Source organism: Rhinopithecus bieti, unplaced genomic scaffold (genome assembly GCF_001698545.2).
Source record: "Rhinopithecus bieti isolate Rb0 unplaced genomic scaffold, ASM169854v2 scaffold_6439, whole genome shotgun sequence".
Lineage (NCBI taxonomy): Eukaryota > Metazoa > Chordata > Mammalia > Primates > Cercopithecidae > Rhinopithecus > Rhinopithecus bieti.
The window spans coordinates 341,991-366,121 of NW_016805421.1; the positions used below are offsets into that span (position 1 = coordinate 341,991).

At 42.6% G+C, this 24,131-nt stretch overlaps 1 protein-coding gene and 1 long non-coding RNA gene across 5 annotated transcripts in view; one reads left to right on the forward strand and one right to left on the reverse strand.

Annotated features, from left to right (window-relative positions):
• TNFAIP8 (TNF alpha induced protein 8) overlaps positions 1–24,131 on the reverse strand; it is a 127,380-nt gene that overhangs the window by 27,105 nt on the left and 76,144 nt on the right. Inside the window, exons 1-2 of one of the 4 annotated variants that reach the window (XM_017872336.1) lie at positions 13,275–13,894; positions 12,573–12,671 (exon numbers count right to left, since the gene is read on the reverse strand). The exons of the other annotated variants lie outside the window; for them this stretch is intronic. Of the exons in view, the coding sequence (XP_017727825.1) occupies positions 12,573–12,603 (31 nt within the window). The 5' untranslated portion in view covers positions 12,604–12,671; positions 13,275–13,894. Of the gene's footprint in view, positions 1–12,572; positions 12,672–13,274; positions 13,895–24,131 lie in introns of those variants that run through there. 4 annotated transcript variants of the gene reach the window in all.
• Positions 12,910–19,674, forward strand: LOC108529828 (uncharacterized). The gene is made up of 3 exons (XR_001885692.1): positions 12,910–12,973; positions 14,301–14,412; positions 19,498–19,674. It is a non-coding gene; the product is annotated as an uncharacterized LOC108529828 (long non-coding RNA).

Here is a 24,131-nt window from a genome sequence, read left to right on the forward strand (position 1 = left end):
GGAGGGAAAATTATATTATTTAGGGAGATAGCAAAAAAAAAAAATGAACTTACTTTTAAAGTCATAAAGCAATAGCTGTAGGCAACAAGATGCCAAAAAACCTGTTAGTATCTGTCAAAATAGTATGATTTTTCCCGAGTTGCTAAGCGGCTACCTGACGAATGAGATTAAGAATGACAAGACTGACGGGAAGTAACTTTTGGGGGAAAACATGCTATTTCAAGTGGACCACAGATTCAAGAAGACAAGTCATGTCGTATACCCGGCACATACTTGCTACTTTTAATTTAAGCTGCTTTATAGGCAGGGAAACATTATTTCACCATTATCTATCTCAGTGGGGTGATGACTTAAAAGGAACTCAACATAAAAGAGATAACAAGGAGAGAATACGGACTCTTCCTGATTCTCATGACTATTCAAATATCCTTTTATTTCATTTTTGAAAAACCAAACAAAACACCAGCATCATGAAGTAAGTTTCAATCTGTATAACAGAATATGTCAGGTAAAGTGATGGCCTGGAAAAAAATGAGAAGGCAAAGTGGTTGGCTTTGAACTTTAACACGCATCAGACATGTTGAAATGAGTGACAAAGACCTATTCTGTCCAGAAATCCCCACTTTATTTTTAAGCCTGGAAACTGGTTGGTCATATCTATACTGAATACTTCCTGTCCAAGGGCATGCTAATGGCAACAAACTGCCAAGTTTAGTAGCTGCCTACATGTAGTCAATTGAGTCATTCATGGAATAAAAAACAACATCAAACTTTTTTTTTTAAATCTGGCTAACTGAAGCTTTAAAAGATATGCAATTAAACATGTTTAACTAGTTCACAAGGCAGGGATAGATGGTGCCATTTTAAAAAATAGAAAGGAAACAACAGACGATACTACCCTAAGATACTTTTGCTGGTAGGTTCTGTACTATTCTAGTACCACTACCAAATATAACATTTCTCTTCCTCCCATCCTCTACGACTGAACAGTCCAGTTGACATTCTACATTTCATTTAGAAAATTGCCTAAGACTGTAGAATTACTCAAATAACTCAACAACAACAGCAAAAATTCAAATTATTCCTTTTTTCTTTTAATTTGGTCAAATTACCTTTTTAAGGAAGGGTTATCTGAGAATTTAAAGAAATAGACATGCAGAGGACTAAAACAAATCAGGAATGTAAACTTTATTAACGGGTCTATGGACCATAATGTTACATTAAGAACTCATCTTTGGGAAAGAGAGGAAAACAATTAAGGATTGCAAGAATGATCCTTTCCCCAGCAACCCTGAGGGCTGGGTCGGCTCAGCTAGGCTGCCTCTCCCAGCAGCAATTATAATTTACCTGATTAACCCTTACACATGTTGAAACAAGCCAGCTAAAGTTCCATTGCTGAGACCTACAATCGACATCTCCTCTCCCTCATGTCCCTCCCTATTTGCATGGAGGGGCAACCCCAAAGCATGCTGGAATAGGTAGGTGGCAAGGACAGGAATGTCAAGTAATCACCCCTATACTTGTAGGGTCATCAGCCTGATCACCAAGTCAGAGCTATAGCCAAGTAAGCCAAGTAATTTAAACCAGTTCTACCCCCAAAAATCCTCTGCCTGAAATCCTTCAGGAAGCCTGCTTACCATCAGACTTGTTAATGAGGGGAAACCCCCAGAAGTTAGGTACATCTTCACTGGTTGGAAGGGATGGCTTTAACCCTCCAACAACCACTCTCCACTGGCCGGAGCCAGAAATGGCCGGCACAATGTCACAGGCAGCTTTGAAATGATGCCTGCAGGCGGACACCACTGCTTTTCTACTTCATCATCTGCCATTTTCAAGTTTTTTTGAGGAAATCATTTTTATAACCCAGTAAGAAAGGTGCTAGAAATCCAAGCCAACATAACACAGTCCTGGCTTCCAACTGGTCCCAATTGAGCAGCTGGAAGAGCAGCAGCATTCCTCAATGTCACATCCTTATTTACAGGCCCCTGCATTAATCCTGCCTGAGAAGCACTGGAGAGCTTCTGTGTCATCCAAATGCCACATTTCATTGGCTCCAAGTCTGCATAGTGCTTTGGAGACCAGCACCCCACTTTCTCTCCTGTTAACTACAAAATCAAACAAAATAAGCAAGCTGCCAAAACTTAACCCAGTTACAATTGTCTCTTGCCTATTATACTGCTGCTTACCTCTAAAGTTTTGCACTTATTACTTTTTTTTCCCCCCCATTTTAGAGTTATTTACTTACTCCTCCCTTCCTCTTTCTCTCTCCACTCCTACTTCTTCCCTCGGAGGCTCTCCTCAGGCCTAGATCCCACTCTGTGGCTCTCACACCCTCCTACTCCCCATCGCTCCCACTGCTATGTCTCCCTCATTGTTCCCGCAGAACTGTGCAATCTGCCAAACTGCCACTCCCTTAACTTTCTTTGCTATTTTGATTTCCCAATAATTATTTCCTTTCCCTTTCAGTGGGTGCTACTTGCCCCTGAATTCTGTCTACCTCCTGGAAAACTCTCCTGAGAGATTTCCGCTTTCTCTTTTCTCTGAAGATGTTGAGTCGAATGTTTAGACTTGTGATATTGAGGAGGCATGCATTTTCATTCTAGATATTTCATAACTGATGCAATTCTCATATTAATCCTTGAAAGGTGAAAATAGTTTTGTAAGTGCTTAAAAATAAGAACACTCCATGCACTAATATTTCTCTATCAAACAACTTTACAGGAGGAAAAAGTTTGTTGGAGAAAGTCAACTCTTCCCTGCTTTTTAGAGAACATGAAATGAGGACTTCTTAACTGAATGAATAGGCAGGCCTGGGCAGGGCTCTGTCTTTGGGTGTGATTATAAGCCTCCTTATTTATACAGTACCTTCTGAGTGAAGCTGTCTGAGCACTGAGCTTTACACTAACATTATCTCATTGGTTCTCACAAGGAACAAGCCATCTAGCATATTTCCACCGGTGTAACAACTGCTTACCATCTCAGAGGAAATCTAAAATTTCTCAAAACGGCTCAGCTTACTAGTGTGGCCGAAATCCTAGTTACTATGTATAAGACTAAAGTCCTAAGAGTTCCAAATTGTATGCCAAATCTAGGGTACCCCGGCAGAAACATCAGTGGTTTTCTAAGACATGCACTCCCGTCACAGGAAGAAAAAAACATGAGGAGAGAAGAAGTGAAAGCCAAAGGCAGGAGATAAAAATTCTCTAATTTTGGCTGGGTATGGTGGCTCACACCTGTAATCCCAGCACTTTGGGAGGCCAAGGCGGGAGGATCACCTGAGGTCAGGAGTTTGCGACCAGCCTGGCCAACATGGTGAAACTTCATCTTTACTAAAAATACAAAAATCAGCTGGGCGTGGTGGTGCACACCTGTAATCCCAGCTACTCGGGAGGCTGAGGCGGGGGAATCACTTGAACCCGGGAGGCGGAAGTTGTGGTGAGCTGAGATGACACCGCTGTACTCCAGCATGGGTGACAGAGCAAGACTCCATCCAAAAAGAAAAAAAAGGGCAAAAAATCCTTCATTACTTTAAAAAAAATTATCTAATTTTGAGTGGCCAAAGCTTTCCCCCAGTATGAAGAGCTGTGTGATACTGTTATATAATAAGAAATACACATTTGGTCTTCATCCCTAGCTCCTGGCTACAGCTCTCAAAACTCTTGGAATTTCCTAAATGATAAGAGTGATAACTGGGCACGGTGGCTCATCCCTGTGATTCCAGCACTTTGGTAGGCCAAGGTGGGAGGACTGCTTGAGCTCAGGAGTTCAGGACCAGCCTAGGCAACAAAGTGACACCTTGACTCTACAAAACAATTTAAAAATTAGCTAGGCAGGTGGTATGCACCTGTAGTCCCAGCTACTTGGCAGGGTAAGGTAGGAAGATTGCTTGAGCCCAGGAGTTCAAGGCTGCAGTGAGCTATGACCCTGCCACTGCACTCCAGCCTGGGTGACAGAGTGAGACTATCTCTAAAACAACAGAGTGATAGGCACATCTTTTGTTGTAATATTTGGTCTTGGTCCCTAGTTCCTGGCACAGAATCTCTAAAATTTTGGAATTTCCTGAGTGATAGTTGTAAGAGGGGTGCCTTTTGTTACTCATAATAAGTACCTTTCTTTTTTTTTAAGTCCCTTTTTTTTTTTTTTGAGATGGAGTCTCGCTCTGTCACCCAGGCTAGAGTGCAGTGGAGTGATCTCTGCTCACTGCAAGCTCTGCCTCCCAGGTTCAAGCCATTCAGCCTCCCAAGTAGCTGGGACTACAGGTGCCCGCCACCATGCCCAACTAATTTTTTGTATTTTCTGTTTTAGTAGGGACGGGGTTTCACTGTGTTAGCCAGGATGGTCTTGATCTCCTGACCTCGTGATCTGCCCGCCTCGGCCTCCCAAAGTGCTGGGATTACAGGCATGAGCCACCGTAGCTGGCCAATAAGCTGCTTTCAAATTTACCTGAGTTTATGTTAATGAGATGACTCATAAACCAGAATGGGGAATGGTTAGCAGAGGAACCAATCAGGTGATTAGAGGTTTACAACTTTTGGTTCCCCCACTCTGGGCAGGGGAGAGGGGCTGGAGACTGAGTTTAATCACCAATGGCCAATGATTTATTTCATGTCACCTGGAGGTGCCAGGAGGGTGGCCTGCCTGGACAGGGCATGGAAGCTTGCATCCCTCCACTGTATTTTGTCCTATACATCTCCTCCAGTTGGCTCTTCCTGAGTTGCATCCTTTAGAATAAATCAGTAAATGTTTCCCTGAGTTTCATGAGTTGTTCTAGGAAATTACTGAACCTGAGGGGGTGTCATACAAACCCCCAATTTATAGCCAGTTGGTCAAAAGTATGGGATGCCTGGCCTTGCAACTGCTGTCTCAAGTTGGAGGATAGTCTTGTGGGACCAAGCCCTTAACCTGCGGGGTCTGCCCTAACTCTGGACAGTTAGTGTCAGAAATGAGTTACAAGACGTCTAGTCAATGTTCGCTGAGATCTGGAACATTGGTTGGTGTAGGAAAGGCCCTCCCATATTCGGTGTCAGCAATGTTGTGAATGTATAGGAAACCAGTTACTTTTCTTTTTAAGGTGAATTAAACTCCCTGTCCATATTCACTTGTTACCCTCATGTACCACTGCATATTTTGTGTGATGTCACAGGAAGAGGCCTGTAGGCAAATGCTCTTCCAAACACTGGTCGGAGGTGATGGTGTGACAATCTGTAAAGGAATCTACTGGCAACTAGGACTTGGAAAGCATGCAGAAATGGAGATGGCCAGCTTCTTAGGAGGCTGGGGCACTTGCTCTCAGCAGGGCAGTCACCTCCTGGGCCCCACATGCCTTCTTTCATGCCGTTGGTCATCTGTTAAATACTGACTGAAGACCGATGATGTATTACCACCCCTTAGAAGATGAGCTCCTCAGACCCAGGCTCCTGGCTTTAGCTGAGGCCCAAAAGGAAAACGAAGCCGTCTTCCGCAGCTCTTCTCTACAAACAGGCTGACCACTGCCTCCACGGGACTCTCACCTTTCTGGTTTCCAAGGTCCCATGCTCTCCCTGTTTCTTCCTACCTCTCGAGCTACTCCATTTCTATTTCCTTTATTGGTTCCATCTACCTCTCTCCTTTGTAAAAGTGGATGTTCTCAGAAGCTAAATCCATGGCCCAGCCCCCTCCTTTCTCTACAGTCTTGCCCTGAGAAACTACATATGGGGAATCAACTCTCCCCTTGTGACTGGCTACTCTCACACTTTCTTGGAGAGGCTCCTGATACCCAGGTTCGATCTTGCCCTCCAGACCAACTCATGGTTCTTGCCAGCTTGGCATTACTAAAACATTACTTTGCATCTGCCCTCCTCCATCCAGCTGAAAACCATCCAATTTCTTTTTTTCTTTTCTTTTCTTTTTCTTTTGAGACAGAGTCTTGCTCTGACACCCAGGCTGGAATGCAATGGCACGACCACAGCTCACTGCAGCCTTAACTCCTGGGCTCGAGTGATCTTCCTGATTTTCCCAAGTAGCTGGGACTACAGGTACATTCCACTGTGCCTAATTTTTAAATTTTTTTTGTAGAGATAGGGGTCACACTTTGTTGCCCAGGTTGGTCTTGAACTCCTGGAGTCAACTGACCCACCTCCTTTAACCTCTCAAAGTGCTGTAATTACAGGTGCAAGCCATTGTGCCTAGCCTTAACTTTTCCAATGGGGAAACCAAACTTTAGAAAGATTATGTAGCTATTGAAGGTTGCACAGACAACCAGGAACGAAGTCATGAGTAGGATCAGTCTCCTGATTCACAGGGTCTTATTTATTACCTAAATACCATAGCCCCCTGGGAATGCTCAGCTTCTAGTCTGACCCCATGTACCACTACAACATCACCACAAATGCCCTCCATGAACACTGCTCTCCACACTTCTGTAGACTTTCTTCCTGATCCTAGCACACAGCACAAGCAGGTTCCCTGTCAATTACACTTTCTTTTCTCTTCTCCATTTGCTTAAAAGATCTAGCTGGAATACAAGTTACCCCTCTTTGAAGTCACTTCTATCCATCATGACTTTTGGTGAATACCCGCTCTTCTAGACTTTCATAGGGTCCACTGTCTGATCCTCTGAGCTGTACTCAACCCTCCCCATCACGTATTTTTGTCCTATGGATGCACGTCTGCTGTGTGTGATGCCCTGAACCAAAAATTCTCTGAAAATGGGGTTATCTACACACACATTTTTGCTTCCCCACACCCTGCAGAGGAGGTGCTAGCTCAGTTAACATTTGTTGCTAGGAGTACCTGAGGCCCAAAGAAGGCAGCAGCAGGCAAGGGAGAGGGGCTGCACACTGGAAGCGGGAGTCTACTGGACAGTCCATGACAGGTAGAACAGCCTGTGCTTCTGGGGACACCCCTGGTCCCCAGCTTCTCAGCCTGGCTGAGTAGACCACATGAAAACATATACTGGAGCCAGGTGAGCTGGCACCAAACATAAATGGCAGGTAAAACTGGAAGGAAAATTCATGAACTGCTTATTCACTTCTCCATAGTCAACCTTGACTTCAACACATGTGGTCTGGAGACTTCAGGCACCTAAAGCTATCAGAGTCACGTAGGGAATTCTGTTTAGTAGTCTCTTTGCTTCATCACCTTCTTAGAAGAAACTCTGTTCCTAGTTATTACAAAATTAATTATTATTCACTACAAAGCGGGAGAATGTATTAAGTTCACAGATGATACTGTATACATAAACACAACTCCTCCCCTCCCCCATCTTCAAAACCATATAAACACCAACCTAACTAACAGGCTTTATACAGTCTTAGAGATTCCCAGGGCAGCGCTCCCTTAGGCAATCTACTCCCAACTCAGCAGTTAGTCACTCAGGACATACTACATCCCTGTAACTCTTCTTCAAGGTTTATAAACTTTTAGAATAAAATTTAAGCAATTGCTCTTTCAGATATCTTGGTCAATGGCTGGGGGAGCAGTGGGCTGTAGCCCCATAAGTGCTTCTTGAGAAAGGTGTCCTGACTCTCAGAATGCACCAGGCCTGCTGCAATGTGCTCCAGAGAAAGTGAGGCTGTGGGATATTCAACTGCTTTTGCAACAGCACATTCTGTATCAGAATGCTGACTCCCTTCCCACCCACACACATAACACACCTTCTCCCCAAGGAAGAGTGTCTCTACCCAACCAGCACCCTCAATAGCTAATTTTTCCTGAATGATATTCTCAAACGAATGAAAACAAGTGACCTCACTGTTTACCTGCCTCTCACTTGGTCTACAACTTTCAAAACCTGGGATCTAATAGGATCTACTTGCAGAGCTAAATTTTATTTCACAATGTTTCATGTTTTATTCTCGAGTTACACGTAGGAGAAGGTGAAACAGGAAATCTCCATTTGTTCAAACATTCATCTGGGTTTCATAAATCCCCCTAAAAGGTAGTGAATGACAACTATATAAACAGACTAAGTCTGTCCTACTTCAAGGAGACTGTACACAAATACCCAGGATGCTAAAACCTGTGTTTACAAAAATCCTTGCTTGCAGAACATGTATTAAAGAGGGTAGAAAGGGCTTGGCAATTACCTTGCTGGGCCTCGGTGCCTCAACCTCTAAAATGAAGAGGTCAGAAAGAAGGATCAGCAAAGTTGCTTTTAGCTTTAAATCATGGTGATTCTATGTGTATTTGGCTGGGTGACGGGGACTTTAAATTACAGAAGACTTCTCACTACAGACCTTCCTTAAACATTAAAGATACACACATGATTTGGCTTTAATTCAGCTTATACTATGTTTCAAAGAACAATCTTCTCTAAATGACGACAGGTCTATAACCACACTAATCTCACTGACTTCCAAGCTGCTAGCATAAAGAGAGAAATGCTGACCAAAAAATAGTTTACAGGTAGATCCAGCAATTCTGCAGTATTCTGAAATGAAATCACTGGGTCCTGAGTTTTCTGGCTCTACTGCATTATCTGTCACCCACTCACTTTTGGCTACTTCCTGGATCACCAACAGCCAGGAGCAGGAAATTTAATCATCCATATAATCCTGACTGTTCAACGGCATAATCTGGGGGCCAGAAAGGTAGGATGCATATTCAATATGATAAAAATTTCAGAAGTGAGGGGAAAAAGCTCCAAATGCATTTAAGTTTACAGAGCTGGAGGTGTCTGGCAATGCCAAGTTATCAAGTGATGTCCACTGTAGAGAAGAGAGTATGACAGATCTCTAAATGGATTTTCCACTTTTAGTCCTTGTCAGCACACAATACTCCAAGCCTAATGACTACATAAAAGGAAACAGATAAGCACGTCAAAGTCTGGTGTTTAAGAGCGTATGTTGTACCTTTTACATTATGTATGACATCAAGGTCAGCTGCACCCCTTGGTTGCATCAGAGATGAACCACTGCTTTAAACTCCTTTTCTCTTCATTCCCTCTGCAAAGCAAAGGCTGGGGAAGGGCAGGAATAGGGGATAAAACTTACAAAATAGTCCTTAGCAATGAATGATATTATATAAGCTGCCACACTATATGAGGTTAAAACACAACACCACACAGTGTGGTAGCTTATACAATATCATTGGGATTCTTTATTATAGAGGAGGATATTAATCATCACTAGGCAACAACTAAACTTTTTTTTGGCCAAGGATTAACTTTAAAGAATGGAGACTATTCACTCATTCAATCTACAACATTTAATGAGCACCTTTTACTCTGTAGGTCCTGTACATACAGCAGGGAATAAGACAGACATTGTTTCTCCCTGGAGAGCTGTGGTGTAGAAGAGATGTTAAGCAGTGTGGGGAGAGCCAGCAAGGAAAGGAACAGGTGCTCTGAGAGAAGGCAACAGGGGATCTGAGTTTAGGTTCAGAAAAAGCCTCTCTAAAGAGCTGACCAAGAAAAGGAGATCAGGTGGAGAGAAGGATATTTTGGGCAGGAAGACCAGCAAGTGCCAACGTCCCAGAATGGGGAGCTTGAGTTCTTCTCTATGTAGAAAAGAAGGAGCCAGGAAGGACATGGACTGACTGGTATATGAGGAGCCCAAGGTGGAAGGCGGGGCATTCTGCAGAAGAAATGACACCTGTTCCACAGACACAGAGAGGGTGGGTGTGGACAGAGGTGAGTCTGTCAGTCTGGGAACAGGAAGTTGAGGGAGTTATCTAATGGCTACTGTTTTCTTTGTGAAATAGCAGGCCTAGTGAGGCATCAGAGTAAGAACTGGGTAAGGTGGTGGTGGGAAATGGCTATTACGGGCAATGGAGGAGCAAGCTGGATTCTCTCACCTCTCAACCCTCACTCTTTTCCAAGTCCCCACAAAGTGACACCTCACCCACCCCTTAACAGTGGCTTTCTCCATTTCTGGTACCAAAGCTTCGACAACCAGAGCAAATGAGCCCTGGGTGCCTTGATACTTAGCACTAGAAAGATTCTCAGAGATCTCAACTGCCACTCACTTTAACTACTTCATAATTAAGCAATTTACTCAGGAAGCAACTAAATGCCAAATACATGGCTATGCCAAATACATGGCTATCAGCCTATCTCCTCAGGAAGCCCCATCCACTGGAAACTGCTGATATCCTCTTTTTAATGGTAGTCACCTTTTTAATAGAGTGAGTTTCTTCCTTCATTTCCCCATCTTTCCTATTCATTCTATGTCTGAATAATTTAAACTCATTCAGTTTTCAATAAAGCAAGACCTGGATTATTTTTCTCTGTTTAATACTCAAGCACAATCACTTATTCATTGGTAAGCAGGAAAAATTAAATCAATTATTTAGGAGGTGGCTATAGGCTGGGGACAAAGATCCAGCACTCCTGGCACAGAGTCAAGTACGTTTTAAGCTCTGATGGCTTAACAATATCCCCAGTCATTTGCTTCTACATTCACGCATATGCAAAAATATGCTGGCCTCCAAGGACTTAAGATTCAACCCCAAAGTATACTAGTCTCTCATTGCAGCTCAGAAAAATGACTTAAAATTATCTCCCCTTACAGCGAATCAGGCATGAAGCATCCAAAGGCAGTTTTCTTGCAATACTGACATTCTTAAGAACTCATGGTGATCTCACACTAAATGGGATACATAAGTTCACCAGGATGGGGGCGGGGGGAAGCTATGTATAAGAGGGAAAGGATTAGTAACGATAGAGAAGATAGCTTGAGTTATTTACACAACATAGCTCACTTCATAGACATCTGAGTGGTGGTAGCTAACCGGAAGGTTCTAGATTACAGCCAATAAACCGGCCTTGGAGAATACACACACAAAACACACAGACACCTATTCTTTATTTCCTGGCAGAAGCTATGATGATTCTATCTGATTAATAAAGTGTTCAATCTCCCTCAAGAGTTACTCAGTATCCCACCCTAATTGCTATCAATTTAAAATTCTAGTACCTCAGATTATTTTTAAAAGAAACATTCTGGGCTTTCTTTAAAAAGCAGAGAGCCAGATCATTTGTGGTCGATCTGCAGAATGTAAATGATGACAAGTGGAGGAAGGTGAGGAACATTAACCTCTTCAAAGGCCAGTTTGCAGGCTGCTTCCAAACTTACAACCAGAGAGCTGGGCCCTCGCAGAGGGAAGACTGTGGATGTTGGTAGGGGAATGTATAATACATACTTTGGGATACTGTTTTTCCACTTTCTCTCCCACTCCCTGTTTCCCAAAACACAGGGAAAACACACCTGGGAGAAAACGCCAACTTAAGTGCTACTTGTAATTCACACAGAAGTTCACCCTTGAGTTCTCTCAGCCTGGTTCCTATTTGCCTTCGACTACCTTTGACTTTGAATAAACTGCTGTTATAAAGACATAGAAAAGAAAAGCATCTATCAGCACACAGCTCTATCAGAACAGAGGCCACGGCAAGAAAACATTACTCCCCCCATACTCCACATCAAGCTCAAAAACAATGCTCCTCGCTGTCCTTTTTCATTCATGCCAGCCTCATATTTCTATTAAATAAACCTCCTTTTTATTGACTATTTCCCTCACACAGCACAATAAGGTAAATGTGAGCCCACAAAGACTATATGGTGAAACACAAGCTTTACTCTGGGAGGGGAATCAGTAAAACACAGAAGGGGACAAGTTTCAAGGGCTCTTCCTAACTGGTGTCTACCAAATGGAGAAAGGATGGGGCTGCTCCTCTGCCTGCCAGAGCTGCTGTGATTGACTTGAAATTAACCAGCTTTCCAAGAGGCATGAAAAGAAAGAGGATTTCACAATCTTGAACAGTCTCCCCTCTTACTCTCTAATTTTCCCCAACCACCCTTACTCCCACCCCCCACTTACAAGAGGACTTTTGTATACATAAAGTTTCAAGGAACAAAGCATACAAACACTCACACACAAATAAACTCCCCAAACTAACACCAGCGTGTAATTGTGTTTTGGTTGGAGCTTTTCCAGCCCTGTCACCCGTTCTCTGTTAGGAGTAAACGAAACCCTTTGCTTTTGCGAAGTTAGAAACAGACAAACTCTCCTCAGTTTCAAGCTGCACAAGGACCCCTCCTATCTTTCAAGCCCCCTTAAACCCCCAACGAAATGAACTCACTGCTGAAAGGCAGCAATGAAAAAAAAAACTAATCTATTTCTCAAATACACATTTTCGCTTCCCCTCACTCAGCTTCCCCTTTTAGCCGGAAACACAGCGTTTCTAGTTTCTGAAACCCCTTTTCAAGGGACCCTCGACTCAGGGCTCTTCCAGGGGATCCCGCTTTCAGTCGTTCTGATGCAGGCAGGCAGCCCTTTTCCAAGCACATTTTGCATTCCTGGAGTCCAAGTGGGGCTCTTTCGTTTCCAGAGAAAGCTAAAAAGCAGACTTTAGTGGGCTGGCTGAACTAGGTCCGACTCTTCCTCCCTCCCCTCTGAAAGGCTGCGGGAGGAGAAGGGAGCCCGAGATGAGACCTGGGCTCCGCTTATCCAGCTCCGGCTGGGCTTCGAAGGCGCAGGGGAAGCGGACAAAGTGCCCACCGCTCACTTTAAAACTCCCATCTGCTCCTACTGCTGCCTTCCTCCAAATTCCTCCGCAGCACTTGGCCGGCCCCCAGGAGAAACCAGAATCCTACCTTCCTTGAGTTCTTCTGCTTCGGAGTGCATAGTGTCACGGAAACCAGCTGCAGGGGCGATTACCGCTCACATGTACTCGGACTGGCCTCAAGTGCGCTCTGCAGCGAAATCCGCACACAACGGAAAATAAAAGGAAGAAAGCCACTAAAATCAAAACCTCCCCGGGGCGGGAGAGCGGGTTCTGGTGCAGGGATTTTCAGGGGGAAAGTTCTGCAAGAGTGACGAATCGCGTCTCAGCTGCGCGGCGGGAGTCCGCCCCTCCGCCCCGGCGCGGCTGCGCACGGGGCGGAGCGCTGGCGGGGCGCTCGACCGGGCCAGCAGGGTGGCGCAGGCCGCGCGCCCCTAGACACAGGGCCGAGAGGGGCCGTCGGCAAACGCACCAGACGGGCGGAAAAAAAAGGTATAACAAAGAAAAAGTCTCATCTCGGAGCACACTGTAGTTTTACATAAATAATAAATGTATATAGGGGAGAAGCAATGCTTGTGTATTTTGGATTACATTTTTTGATGCCCATTTGACTTTGTCTTGTTGTCTTGCACGCCAAAAATTACGGATTTTAAAGCAGCTTGGGTATGTTATTTTTGTAGGAAAGTCGCGTGGATATCGCCCATAAGGTTGGAAGGACCGGCTTAACAGAGCACAATTTCACAAGTCCCAGAGCGGGGCCTTTTGAAGAAAGTGGAGCGGCCTCCACCCTTACCTTTGCACAGCAAAAGCAGACGAGGCTGCTTTCTCATTCAGTATAGCCCCAGGCGAGCACTGTTACTCAAACCCCAGCCCGGGCGCTCCCTGCTGCACTTACTCCCACGGGCCATCCTCAGGGGGAGAGACGGTTCCCTCCCTCCCGGCTACTAGCAACAACTGGGATGAATTCCTTCAAAACGTCCAAGGGGAGGTTTTCAGGATTTGAAATGCTTATAGAATAAAGAAGCAGGAGAGCCTTCACAACAGATCTCCATTCTGCCCCCGGGTCTGGCCCACAGGCCCCTACAAATTGGCTGAGAGGAAGTCCCCTTAGCTCTGCGGAGCCTTGGTTTTCCCTTCTGCAAAGCGGGGACAAGAGCTGCCACTGAAAGGCCTGTCTTATGGAGGTATCTTGTAGAACACTTGTTTTATCGCCAGTCTCACGCATAAAGCCCCAAATAACATATCTGAAAGATCCGCTTGGAAATTATGAGAAAAAATATATTGTTTTGACAAATTTATTTTCCAGCTCCTTTCTTTTTCTTCATTTCCCATTTTGTATAGGCAGAAACCAACAGAAACACTATAGCAAATTTAGTGAAAAGAACATACAAAAGACATGGATTTAAGGAGTCTGAATTTAAATCCAGTTCTGCCATTTATTATTTGTATGATCTTATGCAAATTAACCTCTCTGAGCCTCCAGTTCCTCATCTGTAAAATGAAGATAAAAATAGTATTATTTACTTCACAGATTTATGTCTGTATTAAATAAGGTAATATAAGCACAAAGCGATTTGAAAACCATAAGGACTACATAGATTATTACTATTGCACCATTAAAAGTAAATTTTTATAAAAGATACTCTTGGGTTTTATTTCAGGATTGAATTTGAACAGAAAAGAGTGCTTATGCTATTCACAAGCAGTGAAGGCTATTATAAATATTAATGTAAGAGGTCTAGATATTAAATCACATCCTACTGCTGAGAGATTCTAACATGCCTAAGATTCTAACATGTTATCTCAATTTCACTGAAAGACCAGGATGAAGGGAGGAAGACACAGCCAGCCAGAGAAGGGAGAAGAGGAGAAACATCTGGAAAATATCAGTGTTGCAGAGCCTCCTGGAAACTGACCTCGCCACCGAAAGGGTAACAGACTGCACCCTTCTGAAAGTCACAGTTAACTTCATGGTCCCCTCTGCCACACATCCTGAGTCAGGAGCTGCTGATATGTATACCTTGCACTCGGTAATCTCAGACTCATGGGGAGACAGCCTGAGATGAGGATGATTCTGAACCCAAAGAAATGCTCCCTCACTAGTCACAAGTGGCTTTTCCTGTCCTGCCCAAGTCATCATTCTGCCCCCTCTCTCCCTATACCATCTATCCTTGCCCTTCCTCACTGCAACCCAGATGTCCACAGATAGTCCACAAGGGATCTTAAGGGATCTCACCAGGGCTGTGTGCTACACAAGAGAGCTTCCACTAATCTATAATTGGGGTAAAGCAAAAACTTTTCAAGGTGATGATTATGCAAATCCAGAAAACCCAAATTTCAGGCCCAGTCTGCCCACAGCAGAATTACTTTCACTCTCTTCTTTTAGAAAGTACCCTCATAAGAAAAATTTATTAAATGTCATTTTGCAAGTCCAACTGGGGACAAATCACATAAGATATGTTAAAATACATGTCCTTTAATGTGTTACTTGTTTTACAACTGCTGAATGAATAGTTCAAGCGCCCCACGTCAGCCTTATAATTCATTTTAGATTGTTAGCAGCTTCATGGATCTTTGAACATTCACCACCGGCCTCAGGAAGCCTGGAGAGAAAGTTCTTTTGTATTTAAATGCAAGCAAGCAGTCACCTTGGGGAAGAATGTTCTGTTTTAGCTCAAGAGCAATGAAAGCTCAGCTTATTTTAAAAGGCTTTATGTGAATAAGGACATTCCTCAGTCTCCTGTATAACCTCAAAGCCATCTGCTCTGGGCAAGCTACATTGCCCCATACCCCTACCCTGCAACATGGTGACAAAGGGCAGCTGACTCTCTAGGGCTCCCCTTGGCCTTCTGCTGCTCTTCTGCTGCTCTCAGATATATACCAGGTCATCTTGATTTTGTTGTGCTTTTATTCAAAATGGGATAATTTACTTCTTAGCCCCAGTGAATAATGGTCCAGTACATCATAATGATTTGTTATCTCCTGTAGGTGGGACTTGTTGATTCTTGTATGTTTAAGAAACAACCCAACATCCTTCGCATGACAACAATCTATTATGGCCCGCCTGATACAAAATTGCAACTAAGTTAGCAACACTTCTCATTTAATAACAAACTGTACTTAAATACTATGTTGAACTCCCACAAGTGTCTAATAATGGAACTCCCACCTTTTGTGTCAAGATGGAAGAATGAAAATGCTGGCTAAGATTCTGAAGGTTTATTCATTCATTGCGGTATAATCAAATAAATTTGTATGTGTCATATCTAAATGGACCCTACTCACCTGGGGCTTATTGATATAATTTTGTTCATTTGACCACAGACCTAAAGAACTCAACTTTCCAAGTCACCTTGGTTCTAAGGAAGGTTTATTAACACCAACTCTCGACTGAACTTTATCACAGAGCAGCAGAAAAATCTCTTTCTAAATTATGCCTTAAATAAAGCTGTCAAAAGAATTTTTTTAAAGGCCTGACTTTTAGGCCTTTCGCTCACAGCCCCCCAGATGTCTGTTAAGAAAAGGTGAGATCAGTGAGTTTTCAGACTCACACAAATTGGAAGGCCGGCCGGCAGAACTGGGAAGACAAGGTACCTTTTAATCAGAAGGTATCAAATATTCCACTTACATTGAAGAATGTTGTGTTCTCTGCAGTGAAAAATATGAAGCATCTCTGTAAACTAGCCTCTAGTTCTATTGAAGTTAGTTCTAGAACTATAGCCTCTAGTTGGCCAAAACGGTCATTTCTTTTTCTGTCCTGCTGACATGAGGCTGAATTTGCTTCCTTCAATGTGACTTTGAGACCTTCTTCAACTTTTCTTGTATCATTTTTGTCTACACCCTTGAAAGCCTTCAAAGGCTTCCATGATCTATACAAAAAGTTGGCTTTCACTCCTGTTTCCCCATATGAGGGAAAGATCTGTGTCTTGGTCTCACCTGGTTAGGCCTGGAGGCTTTGAGTTCTTCCTATTACCCTCAGGCACGTTTACATTTACCCTTTGTAACACAAGTAGGACTAAGTGGGTATATCTCCAGGGCCTCTCCCTGGCCCAGGCTGTTTGACTGTCTTAGCCTTAAGAAAATGGTATTTATGGCTGGGCGTGGTGGCTCATGCCTGTAATCCCAGCACTTTGGGAGGCTGAGGCAGGTAGATCATGAGGTCAGGAGTTTGAGACCAGCCTGGACAAGATGGTGAAACCCTGTCTCTACCAAAAATACAAAAATTAACTGGGCACGATGGCAGGTGCCTGTAATCCCTGCTACTTGCAAGGCTGAGGTAGAAGAATCGCTTGAACCTGGGAGGTGGGGGTTGCAGCAAGCTGAGATTGTGCCACTGCACTCTAGCCTGGGCAACAGAGTGAGACACCGTCTCAAAAAGAAAAAAAAAAAAAGAAAGAAAGAAAAAGAAAAAAGAAAATTGTATTTAGTAGAATTGAAGAAGAAGATGCTAAAATGATAGTGGAGTCATTTATGCACCTTTGCAGAAAGTCAAGCTCTGTGCCTCAAGTGGCCTTAAGTGCTGAGTACAAACGCTCCTCAACTTAGCAGTGAGGCTACATCAGGATAGAACCATCATAAGTTGAAAATATATTTATATTTAATACACCTAACATACTGAACACCATAGCTTAGCCTAGCCCACCTTAAATGTGTTCAGAACACTTACATTAGCCTACAGTTAGGCAAAATTATCTAGTACAAAGCCTATTTTATAATAAAATGTTGACTATCTCGTGTAACTTTTTAACACTGCACTGAAAGTAAAAAAAGCAGAGGGGTTGTATGGGTGTTCAAAGTATAGTTTCTACTGAATGTGTATCACTTTTAGTAGAATACAAATAGAGTAAGGCTGGGCACACTGGCTCATGAATTTAATCCCAGAACTTTGGGAGGCTGAGGTGCAAGTATTGTTTGTGGCCAGAAGTTTAAGACCAGCTTGGACAACATAGAGTGATCCTGATTCTACAAAAAAAGTTTTAAAAGATTAACCGAGTATGGTGGTGCATGCCTGTAGTCCTAGCCACTTGGGAGACTGAGGCAGGAGGATCACTTGTGCCCAGGAGTTCATGGCTACAGTGAGCTATGATAATACACTGAATTCCAGCCTGGGCAACAGAGTGAGACCCCTCTCTGTGCACACATACACACACACACAGTGAGACCCCTCTGTCGATACACACACATGCACAACTACACACAGAGTTAAAAAATTGTAAGCCAGGGACCATCTGCACTGGGATAAGACTGGGGAGGCTGAGGTGGGCTGAGGCAGAACCACGTGAGAGGAAGATGCTGAGGATGAGTGTGGCGATGAGGCAGGGAGAAAGCCACTAGGGTCCAGGTCCAAGTCCTTTGAAGTTATGGGTAATCCCTCTCCTCAGTCTGCCCAGTGACTTCTCCCATACATTCTACACATTCACTAATGCTCTAGATGTGAGTGCCTAATTCTGAGAGAATGGGAAGAATTGCTGACATTGGAGATGAGCACACATAGGGAGACAACAATACATCTGGGATGTGCTTGTTTCCTAGGCTTTCTAGGTGTATTTCTCTCCTAAGAAATCTTCCTTGTTAAGTTTTTAGCAGATGATAAAACACAAGCATACTCTCAAAATCAGTTCAGAAAATATTAGCTGAACAATTTATGACTCACGGTCCTTCTTTTATAACACAGTCATTCCTCAGCATCTGTGGGAGATTGGTTCCAGGACCCTTGAGGATACCAAAATCCAAAGATGCTCAAGTCTCATATAAAATGATGAAGTATTTGCATATAACTTACATATATAATCCCATATGCTTTAAATTATCTCTAGATTGCTTATAATTCCTAATACAATGCCTACATATCACTTCATTCACATAAATTCAACATAATACTGGAAAGTAGCAAATTCAAGTTTTGCCTTTTGGAACTTTGTGGGATTTTTTTTCCCTCAGAATATTATTGATCTGCCGTTGACTGAATCCACAGATGCTGAATCCATGAATATGGAATGCACAGATATGGAGGGCTGGATGTACTTAGCAATAACGTCTTGTATTAGGTTTTATTTAGACTCCCAAATTAGCCCCCTCGGGTCATCATACTCATTTTACAGATATGTAATTAAAGAAATGGAGGTTACGTGATTTGTTCAAGGTCACAAAACTAATAATGTTCTTTAAACCACAATGAATGCAGTCTAAGCCTCCTGTCTCCTATATCCAGACTTTCTCACTCTGTTAAACTGTTCCTATAAAATCCAAGTCCCTTATTTTGCAGAGGAGTAACTCAAAGATTGCTAATATTGGGAGGTCCCCATAGAGCTTATGGCTGGCCATGGTTCTAGCATTGAACCATCGTCAGATCTCTCTGTTCAAATGATTTGATCACAGCCTTAAACTGAAGCCATTCAATTCCTGATATTCAATGCTTTAAATATGCTATAAATTCAATAGCTTCTATTTATTCAGCTGCCTGAAATTATGAATCTTTTTTTTAAATTAAAAGTTCAGTAAGGACCTTAATTAAAAGTTCAGTAAGCCTCATCGGATATGGGCTGCCAGGAGCAAGGAAAAGAACACCAGACTCAATTTGGGAGACCTGGGCCTGATTCCTGACACCACCGTCAATGGAGCAAGCACTGGCTATGCCTCATTTGCATTAAGATGAGTTTTCTTCCTATTCATTATTTCTTCATTTTTCCTCTAAAAATAGGCAAAGTCATTTTACCTCTCTGTGCTTTTGTTTGCACATCTGTACCGTAAGAATGACGTCACTTATTTAACAAGGTTGTTATAATGATGAAATGAGTAAAGAACATGATGGAACACAGAAAATCATGAGGTTCCCCTCATCACTTTTCCAAATATAATCATGATGAAGGCCAGCTTGTCCCAGATTGTTTAAGAGTGTCTATGGAGGCCCTAAATGCTGGCTCTATAAATATTCCAGATAGGTGTGGCAATTTAATGTGTGTGGTCTAGCAATGGAAAAGGAAAACAAAAGGGTTGAATTTCTTTCCTGTGCTCAGGTGAATGGGGTCAACATGGAAACAGCATGAGAGGGGCCACAGAAGGGATTCACCAGGAAGAAGAGGAAAGGCAAGCTGAGGTGGCCAGGATGGCACGACATCACATCTGACCAAGGCATCCTCAGCCTTCCTTCAGAAAAGCAGCAGAAGGAAAAGGAATCAAAATCACAGTGTGGAACTCAGGCTTGAAAGAAACCTTAGATGCTTTCTATTCTTTTTTTCTTTTTTGAGATGGAGTTTTACTTTTGTCGCTTAGAGTGCAGTGGTGCAATCTCGGCTCACTGCAACCTCTGCCTCCTGGGTTCAAGCAATTCTCCTGCCTCAATCTCCCAAGTAGCGGGGATTACAAGCATGTGCCATCATGCGTGGCTAATTTTGTATTTTTAGTAGAGATGAGGTTTCATCACGGCCAGGCTGGTCTCGAACTCCTGACCTCAGGTGATCCACCCACCTCAGCCTCCCAAAGTGCTGGGATTACGGGCATGAGCCTCCGCACCCGGCCAGAGGTTGTTTAATCCTCTACCTGGCTGATGAAGCAATCTCTTGTCACCACCGGCAACAGACATTCACCCAGAAGTGCCTTGACAAACTTCATTACCAGAGACAGCCTCCTTAAAAACCAACCCCACATCCACCCTAACCGTTAGAAAGTTCCTCTGTATACCAAACTAAAATTCAAGTCTAAGGGCAGTCATTGTCAAATGATTTCCACGCTAACCACTGCCTTTACTCCTTAAAGCAAGGAAATAATTTTGTGACGAGATAAACATAGGTTTTTAACTAAATTTTATTTTCAACAACCTAGTGGAGACCCCTCACATTGGCTGGCTGATGTAGCTGAATTCAGTGTGAGACAGTTACGCAACTTTCCAGTGCTTGCCACACATCTGCTATTGATTATCGTGAGCATTCAGAAGCAAGAAGCTCTGCTCGAGATGCCCTGTGATAATCTTTCTCCTCAGTGTGCTCGCTCCAAGGGGGCAGAAAACAATGCCAAGACAGATTGAGTAACGGGCCCTACTTGACTGCATTTGAACAGTTAAGAGCTTTATTTAAGTTTCTGAACAAAATTTGAAATGTGAAATGCACAAAGAAGACAAACGTAGTGTTCCATTTGTGGAATCTGGACCACAGACTCCTGGTCTGAGATCTATTTGAAAGTCTAACCCACTTCTAGTTGCCATAATTTGATTTTGGCATTGAGTTTCTGACATGGGTAGAATCTATTAACAATTGTGCCAACTGGTGACTGCTCAGGAGACAGAAAAGGCTGACATAGGCTTGCAGTTGAGAGTAGCCAAGGCTGACACTCAACAGAAAAACTCAGCAGGTGGTGAAAATGTGAACTGAAGCAGAACTTATCCAAACAGGACTTCAGGGAAAACGGGAGGTTATTTTTGCAGGTAGCAGTGAAAGGCATGCATCAGAAGTTTTTCCTCTTGAATAGATCAGGTTACAAAATTTAAGTTACTCAGCCTCTCCTTAAAGAAGAGCTGCAGAAATATGTACTAGTTTGGATTCACAAAGTTGTAGGCATCATGAAAATGAATGCATTTTTTGAGAAACTGCTCACCTGAACAATGTGCTAGCCTACCTAAAAAAGATAATATTAAGTCCATAAATTTCCTAGTAGAAACAGGAGATCTAAAATTCACTAACCTTTTCAATCGGAGGTCTGTTTCAACAGATATTTTACTACTGAACTCAGCAAAGCCCCATCATATGCCATTTAATTTTCTCAATTTCAATGATATACAGTCAGCCCACATCGGACAAAGAAATGATCTAAATGGGTACACTGGCTACCATTCCCCCTAATGATTTTATGCTGCAGAGTAAGCATGAGAAGGAGCTGGAAATTTGCTGTTCCCTCTCTCCCTCTAGTCTCTGTATGGACTTTTACACTGTGAGTATCTCACACACTGATGATGAATGTTGTGTTTAAGGCCATGTATTGTTTCATAGCAAAATGCCTCAAAGACAAGCTAACTCTAGTATCTGGTCTTAAAGAAATAGCAACCTGTTTCAATGCTAAGGAAACAGTGGGAGTAAATCTTATACTTAATAGGAGATGGTATATCAGTCTCCAACCGGGTAACTTCCTAAGAGGTTTTTTTAAAATAATACTGACCCCATACAATTTTCACTTTACACATTACTCGTACTCTTAACCAAACTGGCATCTTACAGTCTCATGTTAGAGTGATGTGGTCAAGAGTCGCTGAAAAAGATATGATTTTAGCTCTGAGGTCCCCAAATTATGTGCTGGTGTACCTCAGGGCACTATAGCAAAGTCACAGAGGTGTGCAGGATATTTTGTCTTTGAGGGAAACAAAGCAATACACAACATTTCTCAGATGCTTGCATGAATGACTATTTCAAGCGAATTCACAGTTTAACATTATATTGTGTTATTTTCCTTTTGATGATGTCATTTCTTTGCAAAGCTAGGTTGTTGGTAGTTGCTGTGTTAAAGGCAAGTATTAGTTGAAAAGTGATGCAGAACAGGAAATTAGGGTATTGGGATTCAACCCAATTTCTAGGTTTGAGGAACTGTAATAAGTTTACTGCCTCACAGCACGAAATTCACCCTTCATTACCCACTATGTGAAGACGTAAAAGGGACCTTTACATATTTTTTCTTTTGTTAGCTGGTACCATTCTGAGCTTCATCAGTGGAGAGTACTGTAGAGACATTACAGAAAGAAGCAGTTTTACTTCCTGGTTCTGGTACACTCTTTCTGCACGCTGCTGCAAACATGCATGGCTCCTAGAGCATTCACACCTTCTTCAGTCACCGGCTCCTGCTGAACATGATGGTCAGCACCTTGCAGCCTCCAGCAGCTGCCACTGGCATCCCTCTTGGTTGCTTTTGCAGCAGAGTGCAACCAGTGAAAGACCTCCACATGAATAGCTTTCATCAGCATCTTACAGGGTAGATTTCTAGCAAGTTCTGCCAGTACAGCACCCCAGTGACTTCTCTGCCAGCCAGGGAGCCACCGCAGGCCATGACATCTCCAGCAGGGTCTGAAGCGGAGAGAAGCATATGTCTGGGTGCTCTATCAGAGCACAGGTAGAGGCTGCTCCTTATGTCTGCTATTCCTCTGTTATTTAAAGTTCTCTTTACTTCCTATTACCTAGTTCCCATTATAGTTAACTATTTTTCTTTTTCTTAACAGTTTGTTTTCTTTTGTATTTTTAAAAAATTGTGGTAAAATACATACAGTATAAAATTTACCATCTTAATAATTTTAAATGTACAGTTCAGGAGCTTTAAGTACATTCACATTGTTGTACAATCATCACCACTATCCATCTGTAGAACTTTTTTCATCTTGCAAAACTGAAACTCTGTACCCACTGAAGACTAATTTGCCATTCTCTGCGCCTGTCAGCCCCTGGCAACCACCATTCTACTTTTTGTCTCTATAAATTTGACTACTCCAGGTAACTTACATAAGTGGAATTAAAGAGTATTTGTCTTTTTGTGATGGCTTATCTCACTTAACATAATATCCTCAAGGTTCATCCATATGGTAGCGGGTCAGACTTTCCTTCCTTTTTAAGGCTGGGTGATATTCCATTGTATGTGTATATCACATTTTGTTTATACATTCTTCTGTAGATGGATAACTGGATTGCTACCGCCTTTTGGGTATTGGTTTACAAATATCTCTTTGAGATGCCTTTTCAATTCTTTTGAGTATATACCCAGAAGTAAAACTGCTAAATCATATGGTAATTCTATTTTTAATTTTTTGAGGAACTGTCATATTATTTTCCTAGCTAATACTTCTTTAAACTTTCCTTTAAATTATTGTATACTTTATATTCTCATTAGACCCTGACCAATATATGCAATGCCCAACAGGTATATACATTCCATTAAGAAATGAAGAGTAACATAAAAACATTATTTTTAAATATTTCAATATATATGTATTATGTTTCACAACTACAAAGTTATTAATACATAAATACTAAGTTGTTTGGAACTAAGCACTTAACAAATGAAACTGATAAGTATTTCTTTTGTCCTAGAAATGGCATGAAAAAAATTATTAAGACCACTAAATTACTGAGACCACTAAGGGTGCATGAGCCAAGAACATTTGGAAGGCTCTGCTCTAGTCTACATGTTTCCAGCTGCCATTAGGAACTGTTTGCTTGAATGGTTCCTTAGGCTCGCCCTATCTAGGGGTATCCCTGAAGGCACAGATGGGACCTTAATATTAATCGTACTTAATATTATCTCTCTTTATAACATTAAGTTTTTCTCACTTAGGGACTGGGGGCTACAAACCTTACAATTATCTTTGACGTATCCTGCTCTGTCTCCCCTTATTTCTAATCCTCACATCAAAATGACTGGCCTTTTTTTCTCTCTATTCCTGCAGCAGTCAGTAAAGTCATCATCTCTAGTTAGCATTGCCTAACAGATTTTAAGCTAGTTTCCCTTAAACAAGACCATGGGTTGAAAATTCAAATGCTCATTGAGGCTAGAAATATGTTAATTCATACCTGCCACACAACAATTGGCTGCCCCAGTCCTTGTACCCATGAGGGCAACACCAATAGAACAGGCTGTGGGTGAGGCCCCATTCCCAGGATGCCAGCTATTACAGTGTGGATGT